We start from the raw sequence: 10,586 nt of genomic DNA on the forward strand, positions 1-10,586 counted from the left end.
AGAGCAGAGCGGAGGGGCAGAATCCCCCCCTCACCCTGCTGCCCACGCTGCTGGGGATGCAGCCCAGGATGCAGGGGGCTTTCTGGGCTGCGAGTGCACATTGCTGGCTCCTGTTGAGCTTCTCATCTACCAACACCCTCAAGTCCTTCTCCTCAGGGCTGCTCTCCATCCATTCCCTGCCCAACCTGTATTTGTACTTGGGATTGCCCCGACCCATGGGCAGGACCCTGCACTTGACCTTGTTGAACTTCATGAGGGTCGCAGGGGTCCATCTCTGCAGCCTGTCCGGGGTGCAGGAGGGGGCAGAGGGCGGGGTGCCGGCAGCCTGCACCCCGGCCCCCCAGCACCCCTGAGCTCTCCCAGCAGCATCCCCAGCCCCCAGGAGCGGGGCTGCCTCCAGGCACTGCAGCTGCCCGACATGAATAAATGTGTAAGCAGAGTGAAACTCCATGCCGTGTGAAGTTAGGGTAGCTGCAGGTGGTGAAACAAGTCAAAGGCATGAAAACAAGAGGTCAATATAAAAATCTGAAATATCTATACTGTCAGGCAAGGTACGGATAAAAAAGGTGGTTAAGTATTTTAAGTGGTTTTAAACGTTAAGCCATTTGGGAAGCAACAGTCACTCTGTATCCTGCAACAAAATCGGCATGTAGCAGCCATCGCCAAAGAGAGAAAAAGCAAGTTTCTGTAAAGACAGATTTAGCTTTTGATCTGTACAGACTTGGCGATGCACTCCAGGCTGGCGGACTACAGCTGCGTACGCTGGACAGTAATTGGAGGAATAAATACCTGAGGCCGAGGAGGAGCTGCCGAGGGAAAGGGAGAAAGGGATGGCGAGCAGGCTCTTCCCTGGCCAAACGCTGGAAACGGGAGCCGGTGGAGAGGGGATGCTGGGTCAGGCCCCTGCCCGCAGAACCGCACACGGTCTGCTTTTATCTGTGTTGGGAGGTGGGTCATTCCCCTGCCACCTGCCGACACGCTGCACCCTAAAATCCTAGAAGACGAAGCATATCCCTTAACAATTCATTTACTCACTTATTTTGATCGTCAGCCGATGAGACTGGTTCTGCTCAACGTTTTAAATTGTGTATATTTTGCAAACCTTTTATTATCTGTTCTTAAGTACTTATCGTGGCCTGCAGAATCACCTGGAAACGTGAATTAACTGCAATAATACAAAAGGCAGAAAAAATGTTTCATAATTTTATTGGGGCGGTTACAAAGTGAGGTTGCTAGGTACAGTGCCAGTGACTCTGTGGCTGCGGTTCTGCTGCCACTAAAAATAGTTACAACTTTAAAAGCCATGCCTAACAGTAAAGGTACATGCAGACAACCCCGTGCTTTATTAAAAAACAAAATCTTTTTCCTCGTTAAAATTATGGACAAATAAAGGCATCTTTTTACTACTATTTAATTAAAGCAGTTACATAACCTGAGCTCAAATACCAAGTAGCACTGTCTCTGCTGATATTGCAGAGTTGTTACTATTCACTAGTATTTACACCAAAATTGAACTTATTCAACAATATTAAAATCACAGTACAATAGAAAAATAAACATTTTCACATATATCCTTGAAACACATTGTAATTCACAGCCACAAAATAAGTAGTGGTTTTAATTCACAAGTCATATGTCTTCAAAGTATTTGAAATTATTGTGCCAATACAGCCAGGCTCCAGAAATATTATTCTGTAGTAGATTCTGGTTCAGTGCAAAGCACGATACAGCAAATGGAAGTAGGGTGAAACTGTCCCATTCAAGCAGTGACAGCTGTTTTCATGTGGTTTTTTTTAAAGTTGAGGGCTTTTGGTGTTGGTCTAAACCAACTTCCACCTGAGGGCCAGCATCCCCCACCCCCTGGCAGCTCTGCTTGCACCCTCCCCAGTTTGCAACCAGCAATTGAACACGGCTGCTCAGGAGCTTGGAACACATTTTTTCATAGTCAAACACAACTTCAGGCCTGTAGCTTCCTTCAAAAATGTTACCAGGGTGGAGACTAACCACTGCAGGTAACAAATACAAATGTATGGACTTGAAAAATAATGAGCTGATCACAGAAAGGGCTGTGCCAAGACATATCACTCTTTACTAATGTTTTTGTTCTGGTCAAATCTGAAGACAAAAACTAGTAACAAGGAAAAAAAGAATCCCCTCTTTCTCCAAAAGAAAGGCAATCAGCAGGTTTTTGTCTCCTGCCCCCCCCCCACCCCCCAGCCCATTGTGTTTACCTGCTGCAGACCTGACTTTCCAGGCAGGGCTGTCTGTGGGTGGAAGATCACCCCTGTTCCATCCCACGTTCTGCCCAGCTCTCACCGGGACCCCAGCAGGCAGAGCAACAGCGGCCTGCTCCGGGGGCTCCAGACGTTCCGCTCCCCGGGGATCCTGCTGCTCAGCCAGGCACCCTGCGCCAGAGGCACTCGGAGCCCCGTGTCCCCCTCTTGTCCTTCCTCGTGGAGAAAAAGAAGAGGGGGATGCCAGGCTCAGGAAAACTTGGCGTGACCCCTCTTTGAGCTCGTACAGCATGACCCTGAGAGTTGAGTCTATGGGCCCACGCTATGGAGACAAACCTTCAGCTCCTGTCCTGGGCTGGAAAGAAGGCGGCAGTGGGATGCTCTGCGGCATTCACTTGTGGACCACCAGCTGCAGAAACGGCCCAGTGGCTTCCCACAGCCACCTTTCACAGGCTTGCAGGGAATTCAGGTTGGGAGGCAGCTTCCCAGGGCATTTAGTGCAATCGCCTGCTCAGCGCAGGGTTGGGTAAGAGATACTGCAGATGTCTGATCATTAGTTCATTAACTTGGAGTCATATGAACTGGATTAAAACAAAAAAATCCTAGGTGCTGTGGTATGAAACCATAAAACTGACACCAGATCATGTGTAGGTTTCATACTGATTTCATTTTGTATTAAAGATTACCATATGTGGGAGTTAATGGGCATAAATGAGAAAAAAAAATTAACCCCGTGAGCCAGAGGAAGCAAAATACAGCTAATGAATAATAATCTGTTCTGGTGTGGATCATTGTAGACTGCTTTGACAAAACTTAAGCTCTAAATAACTATTTACCTCAAACCTTTTGGCGTCTTCAGTGAATGATTTGTAGTTATTAAAAGATTCACGACTGTACCCAGAGGAAAAATAGGTTAAAAGCACGATCACAAAATCGTAAACTGTTTAATCTCATTTGCTAGTTGAAGGCTAACACAGCACAACGAGGGAAGGTGGAACTTTTAGGTGGTCTTCCTGTAGTGAGACGATGAGCTGAATCTCGTTCCTAGTAAACACAACCCATCGTCAGCATTGCTTATTAATTAACAGCCCAAAGGCTGTAGCTGAGATTGCATTCTCTTTGCATATTGGATAGGTCAGAAAGGAATTCCAGTCAAGTGGCTTAGGGAAAGACTTCTTCCACTACCCCCATCACAGAGGTTTCTGTATGAACACAGGCATCTCCTTGGGCTGGTGGACTGATTGTCTTCCACAAGTACATTATAGTAAGGATAAGTGCCAAAAGGCAAATATTTAAGAACAGACTTGCCAAGCTCCCCAGGAGCTAATGGCTCCAGCTATGACGCTGCCTGGAGATCTGCTTGGTCTTTGTCCTGGTGGCATCCAATCCCCCCATGTCTGACCCTCTGATGGGATGGGCCAACAGACATGATTCTGCCATGTCGCAGGTAAAAGGTACCCATGGGGGAGGAGATCTGAACTCGGTGTGATTTTGCAGTGGTTCCAACTACCCCATGTCAAATACAGCAATGTTTAAAAAAAGAGCAGGAACTTTACATGAAATTGTGAGGCTCAGCTTCAAGTTCCAGCTGGACTCGGAGGAGGCTGTGACATCTTGGTATGTGCACAGCAGGGAGTCACACCGGAGCAGGATGCGGTCTGAGGTGTTAACTCTGCAGGTCATAGCATCTGAAAGACGGAAAATAAACTGTGTGTAAAACGTGTTTAATCATCCCTCTCAGTGTTCGGCAGGAGGCTCCTGTACACTTCTGTGAGGTGAAGATGCCGAGTGCCGTTGCCTGCTACGGCTGATCATCAGTAGAAGCGACCTTCATTAAATAAAGTATCAGAGCAGACCTCAGTAATGAACCCGGCCAATTGCACAGTTCTCTCCAGCGAGGCAGGATGAAACAGAGAGAGCTTTTAACAGGTTCACCTGGAAAGCACGAAACCAGTTCAAGACCCAGAAGACTGCCGGGTAGACAATACAAGAGAGGCACTGCTGTCCTGAGTTCCAGAAGGTGTATCTCCCTGGTGGGCTGTCTACCCAGACCGTGGGGCTCTCCTCCAGCGTGCCCAGCCTGCCAGAGCTGAGCCCGTAGAGTTTTGTTGCACTTGGGTTTTGTACACACTGCAATCATCAGCCAACTTTGCCATATTAGAGAGACATATTGCGAAAAGGCTGTAAGTAACTACATAAGGACCAACCTGGGCGTGCAGTTTTACATTTTGCTGTGTCTGATTAGGGGAACGTTTTATTTCCTAACTGAAAATAAAGACAGAAATCAAGACCACAAAACGCTGGGAAATGAATACAATTTTAGACCTCGAGAATCAGATTCAGAGAATATCCTATTTTTATGCTCTTTTTTCGTTTAATTCATCTGCCATTCCAAACAAGATATGCCTCAGTTGAATGAAGTCTCAAATAATCACATAATAGGAGAAGTCATTTATTGTGAATCAGGCTCATTCTCTGGTGATATAAATAGGCTGTGCTGTTCCACAGTCTTTTGTCAGAGGGGATTAATTAGCAATTGACCCTTGCTTGGGATTTCTTCACTACCTCTACATTTTTCATCTTATAGGGATGAATGAGATCTTAACATTGCTTTAAGAAGCTACGCTTCCTAAGCAGCAATTTAATTTATCCTTAGGCTATAAATCAGTAGTTTAATTTATCACTAGGTCACATATCAACAGTGAATAGTCAGGGTGGAATTGAGTTTATTATAAAGATGTTCTGTTAGAAGACACAGTATTACAGTGATTGAAACATGCTGTTAAATTTTCCATTAATGCCCAATTCTGAATATCAACACGGAGAACCACACTTTACATACTTTACATTTAGCTTTCTAATAAATAAGTTCAATAAATAGGGATTTTGCAGATTAAGAAGCTGTACGTGTCAACAGAAGCTGCTTTACAATGTTGTCAAAAATAACTAGAGCTATTCTTGTTTGTTACCAACCACTGGAAATTAGTAAGTAAAATATAAATATTTTACCCTTACTATGAAGACCGGAGGAACGAAGATCTGTTAAAATCACCCTTAGGATTACACAGAACTTTAATTTTGTACACTAAATTTATAATTTAGAGCATGCTTTTATACCATTTTTAGCACACAATATTTTCAAATACATTTCTTAAAAATACAAGAAATAATTAAGACTGCCCATGTAAGATTTCATCTGTGCTCTGATCACTAGCTCTTGTGTTACACAGCATTGCAGTTTGGCTAATTTTGGATGACCTATTCCACATTTGCAGAAGATATATAATAAAGGGCCAGATTCAGCTTGTAGTATGTTGCAACATCTTGTTAATACAGTAATTTATTTGTCACAGTACAAAAAAAATTAATTCCCCCCAATTATTTGTAAATATAATACATATATATAATCCATTTATATTATTCATTTTTAATAATTATTTTCTTGGGAAACAACTCTTATGTTATCTCTAAAGATTGCCAGAAAGAGAAATATTCCCGTACCAAATGAAAACGCAAGTAACTCGAGCAACTGTAGTTTTACTTGTCCGAAAGGTACCATTACTTTCAGCACACACATTTCTCACATTTTACCCGTAAAGAAAAGACCTCCAGCCGGGCTCCCAACACCGGCAGTCCAGCCTTCGCGCTGCAGCGAGGTGCTGGTCAGCCTTTGGGAAGGGCGGCTCGCCCCGGCTCCGCAGAGCTCATGCAGATGCTCCCCAGGCGAGCCCAGTCCGTGCTCGGCCCCGTCCTGCAGTTCCTCCGGCTGGTAATGCGCTGGTTTTCCTCAGCACGGAAGGCAGGATCGGACCATCGGCTGCTCAGAACCAAATCACCTCGGCACTCCTTTGCACGCCGACATCTGCTCATGAAACGCACCACTACGTGCACGTGCGAAGCAAGCGCCTGCTTGCACCGGCTCCTAGAGGGACCTGCTTATGTCTGCCAGGGGCTGAGGTGTCAGTTCACCTGGAAGCCAATTTGCCTTTAAGTGGGGGGGTGTCCAGATTTTTCATGAACAACCATCGTAATCTGAAAGCATAATCATGCACACATCAGTAAGCCTACCTTTTGCAAAACACCGGCACTCAAAGACTGAATCATAAATGCTACCAAACTATCAAATAATTACCAACACTAGAAGTAGATGAAGAAATAATAAAACTGTAAAGGTGAGATAACTGCATCGTGACTCTGATTTAAATAGTCGTTTACCACGCCAAGTGAGCAAAAGGCTAGGTATGTGGACTGAGCCTCATAAGAGAAGATACTGCTCTTATTTTTATTTCCTATTTTTAAAGAAAGGCTAATTGAGAACATTTTTGAATGTGGGAGACTAAGTCATTAAAAGAGAAGCACTTGAATTGCTTTCTTCCTTTAGGGGATTTACTTCATTTTATTTTGTCTAACACAAGTCAGAAAGAAATAAGAATACTGTAAAGAGATGGAAAGCTGAATTTTGACACATTATTTTCCATTAAAATTCTTCCACATACTTTGCTAAGCTTTTTCTAAAATCAGAAAATGAGGCTTTACCTAAAACAAATCTGAGACACTGGCAGATTTTCCTCACACCCTTGTAGCACTACAGTGTCCTACTGTCTCAAAGAGGAGGACTTTTTTCAAACTGTTCCCAAACCTTTCACATTTGTTCACAAACTGGTATCTCCGTTCTGTTTATACTCTGATAAAATATTGAGAGTCATTTCCTCGCTTTTAGACTGCACGTTGTGTTCACTTCTTCTGGATGATTTCCTGGTCGCCCTGGAAAGCCGCCTTCGAAAGGTATCACCTGCCAGAAAGTAAAGAATAGGGTCGACGCAGCTGTTGAGGCTGGCCAGACCCCTCGTCACTTGGTAAGTGGCATAAACCTTATCGTTGAAGGCACACATTTGTGGAGTCTGAAAATCCACCCTGGCTCTTAGATTTAAGGTCTTCATCACATGGAAGGGAAGGTAAGACACAGCAAAGACCGTCAACACAATAATAACCAGGTAAATCGATTTTCTCCTGAGAGGAGAATTGTCCAAATCTTTGTAAATCAAAGCTTTCACAATCAGCCCATAGCAACCAAGAATCACGATGAACGGGATGCAGAACATAAATACGGTGGTACACATGCTGTAAATGAAGTAACTTCTCAGGTAATCATCGGCTGTTGTGTCGTAGCACGTTATGGTTTTATTTCTCCTTATCCCCGTTCCCGAGTAGAAAAGTATTGGAGAAATCACAGCCACCACAATGACCCAGACCAGGGTGCTGATGTACACTGCGTTCTTCTTCTTCAGTCTCCCCAGCGACTTCAAGGGGTGCACCACTCCCGTGTACCTGTGCACGCTTATGCAAGTTAGAAACAAAATACTGCCGTACAGGTTCACGTGGAAGATGAACCTCTGCAGCTTGCACATGATATCTCCGAAAATCCAGTCCGTTTTATTGAAGTAGTAAAAGATGAGGGCAGGTAGAGTCAAGACATACAAGAAATCGGCCAGCGCCAAGTTGAACATGTAAACTGAGATGCCGCTCCAAGGCCTCATATGGAAGACAAACATCCAGATGGCCACGCTGTTGCCCAAAAACCCAGTGATGAAGACCAGAATGTAGACGGTGGGCAGGTAATAGAACTGGAAGCCAGTTTTGGTCAGGGAACACTTGGTGGTGGCGTTTCCCGCAGACCAGCCACTGCTGGATAACAGGTTCGGTTCAGTTCCATTCAGAGCAGCAGAGAAAAGGACTTCGGTCATGATCCTTCCACCAGAGTCACGTAGGTCTGAGGTGAAGCAACAAAGTCTCTACAGGAACAGTAACACATCTAAATCAAGAAAAGAGCAAAGAAAAGCTAACTGGATGGTGAAACCTGCCCTGCTTTTCTTCAGAGGGTTTCCGAGCTCGGCTGAGCCTCTCCCACCCACGCAGCTCGATCTAGCGTGGGGCGCGGACCGTGTCCCCCGCACGCCGGGAGCCAGGGGACACCCCGGCGGGTCGCCGCCTGCCCCGGCGGGCCCCTCTCCCCGCCCCGGCCCCGGAGCGCCGCGCAGGAGGTCGGGGCAGGGCAGCCGAGGCGGCGGCGAGAACGGCAGCGGGCTGGCCCGGCCCGGCCCTGGGACGCGCCGGCGGGGAGAGGGGAAAGGGACGGGGCGAGCGCCGGGAAGGGGCAGCGGGAGCGGGGCCCGCAGCGGGGGCGGCCGCTCCGCCCGCGCTCCTCAGGCGAGCGCCGCCGCCCCGTCCGCCTCCGCGGCTGCCGGCCCCGTCCCGCAGCCCGCGGCCGCCGCTCCCCTGGGACTGCCCGGCTCCCCCCAGCCCTCCAGCTCCCCGAAGTCACCCCAGCCCGCCCGCCGCCGCTCCCTTCGCTTCCGCCCGTTCCCCTCAGCCCGCTCGGCTCCCCGAAGTCACCTCAGCCCTGCCGGCCTCGCTCCCCTCGCTTCTGCCCGCTCCCCTCAGCCACCCGGCTCCCTCAACCCGCCCGGCTCCCCCGGGTCACCTCAGCCCGCCCGGCTCCGCTCCCCGCGTCGCCCCCAGCCGCCGCCCGGCTCCGAGGATCGCTGGGGCCGCCCCCACCTGCCTCCCCCGGCGCTCTCCTCAGCCCGCGCTCGCCTCTCCTCGCGTCCGCCCGGCGGGGGGCAGCGTCCCGCCCGCAGCTGCCCCGGCCGAGCCGGCTCCCATCGCCGGGCAGGACAGGACAGGGCGTCCGGGGGCAGCGGCTTTAGGGCGCGGGGCGCCCCTCCATGGCGGCGCCGCCGCCGCGGGGAGAGCGGCCGCAGCCCCTCTGCTGCGGGAGGCACCGCGGCAGCCCCGGGCGGACTGCGGGCGGGACGAGGCGCCGACTCGGCCCAGGGGCGCGCCGCCCGCCCCCCGCACCGCCCTCGCAGGCGGGCGGCGCTCGCCGTTCCCCGCCCGCCCCACACGGCGGCCGGGCCGGGCCGGGGGCTGCGGGCGGGGAGGGAGCGGCGGCGGGGAGGGGCCGGGGCCGGTGCCGGACCCGTGACCCCCAGCCGACACGCCCCGTGCTCCTGGCGACAGCCGCCACCCTCAGGCCGCACCCGGGGCATGGGGCTGCGATGGGCGCTGGCTCCAGCCCAGCTGCGGAGGCGGTAGCGGAGCACACGGGTGCGCCCATGCGGCACGGCGGGCGTGGCAACGCCGGCGAGGCCAGCGCCAGTGGTCACGGCCAGGCGCGTGTGCCGTGGTCACCCCTCTCCAGGGGCTCACGCCGGCACCATGGTGGCACGGCACGGGCACGGGCACGCGGGATAGCCCAGTGCTGCCCAGGCAGAGCCGCGGCCTGCCCGGTGCTCCCGGGCAGCGGGGGCAGAGAAGGGCAGGGTGCCCTCCTGCCCTCCGCAGTGGGGGAGCAGGGGACACCACGCCTGGGCTAAGCCCCGTCCCGCCAGCACCAGTACAGGCAGTGGGGCGCAGTCAGCGGGGTACGGGTGGTGGGGCGCAGGCAGCCGGGTGCAGGTGGCAGGGCGCAGGCAGCGGGGTGCGGGCAGTGGGGCGCAGGCAGTTGGGCAAGGGTAGCAGGGCACAGGCGATGGGGTGCAGGTGTCAGGGCGCAGGCAGCGGGCTGGAGGCAGCGGGGTGGAGGCAGCGGGGAGAGGGCAATGGGGCGCAGGCAGCAGGGTGCAGGCAGCAGGCTGCCAGGTGTGCTGCCCCCGAGCTGCTGCGAGCGGCTGAAAAACGCTCCCCTGATTTTGCTTTCACTCATCCCTTTGAAATGTGCTCTGCAACCCAGTTTAAGCTACACGAATGTGTTAATTGCTGTAAATGGAACAGCTGAGCAGAAATATGCTCTACTGACCTCTAATTAAGCGCTATACATTTGGCACTTGAGTCAGAATACGGTTATTATTTATTGTCTTAGCAAAACACAATCTGCTGGTTTCAGCCATTTCTTCCTTGTTCACATTTTAGTTAGGATGTGTGGTGAGTGATACATGAGCTAGTCATATCTGCTCTCAGCTAAAAGCTGTGTTCTAGACGGAGGATTATTAGTACTTCATGAATATGTATTCATTTTTCAAACTTTTGAGTTTGTCTAAATTATAAAACTACTTTGTTGGGAAAGCTTAATTGGGAAATCAGCTGTATATTGTACCCCTGTAGGAATATGCAAGAGGATGCAGATGGAGTTGCCAGCCTGGCATCTCTTTTGGGGTAAGTTACACAGACTACAATGTTGAAGCAATGGCTTATATTTTGTAAATACCAGACCTTTTCTTCTTGTATATTAATGTTTTTTGTTCTTTTTGTACTCATCCACTAACTGCATATTTACTACTTCGAAGATTCTTTTTAATTTTAATACGAATTGAATGTGAAGAGAAAGGAAAGCAAGAAATGAGACAAGAAGGG

At 50.1% G+C, this 10,586-nt stretch overlaps 1 protein-coding gene across 5 annotated transcripts; it reads right to left on the minus strand.

Annotated features, from left to right (window-relative positions):
- Positions 1–1,203: 1,203 nt before the first annotated feature.
- P2RY1 (purinergic receptor P2Y1) lies at positions 1,204–9,117 on the minus strand. 5 transcript variants are annotated; one of them, XM_063338998.1, is made up of 2 exons: positions 8,793–9,117; positions 1,204–8,026 (listed from the first exon to the last, which is right to left on the minus strand). In XM_063338998.1, exon 2 carries the CDS (start codon positions 7,976–7,978, stop codon positions 6,887–6,889), a length of 1,092 nt encoding a protein of 363 aa, XP_063195068.1. In that variant the 5' UTR covers positions 7,979–8,026; positions 8,793–9,117; the 3' UTR covers positions 1,204–6,886. The 5 variants fall into 5 exon arrangements, with proteins under 5 accessions (XP_063195068.1, XP_063195067.1, XP_063195066.1 ...); XM_063338997.1 differs by having other exon boundaries at positions 1,204–8,046; positions 8,797–9,116; XM_063338996.1 differs by having other exon boundaries at positions 1,204–8,046; positions 8,716–9,116.
- Positions 9,118–10,586: the final 1,469 nt, after the last annotated feature.

The sequence above is a fragment of the Chroicocephalus ridibundus genome, chromosome 6, assembly GCF_963924245.1.
Source record: "Chroicocephalus ridibundus chromosome 6, bChrRid1.1, whole genome shotgun sequence".
Lineage (NCBI taxonomy): Eukaryota > Metazoa > Chordata > Aves > Charadriiformes > Laridae > Chroicocephalus > Chroicocephalus ridibundus.

What these genes read in the sequence shown, in the direction of transcription:
- P2RY1 (XM_063338998.1), bottom strand. Translation starts at nt 7,978, where the DNA reads ATGACCGAAGTCCTTTTCTCTGCTGCTCTGAATGGAACTGAACCGAAC.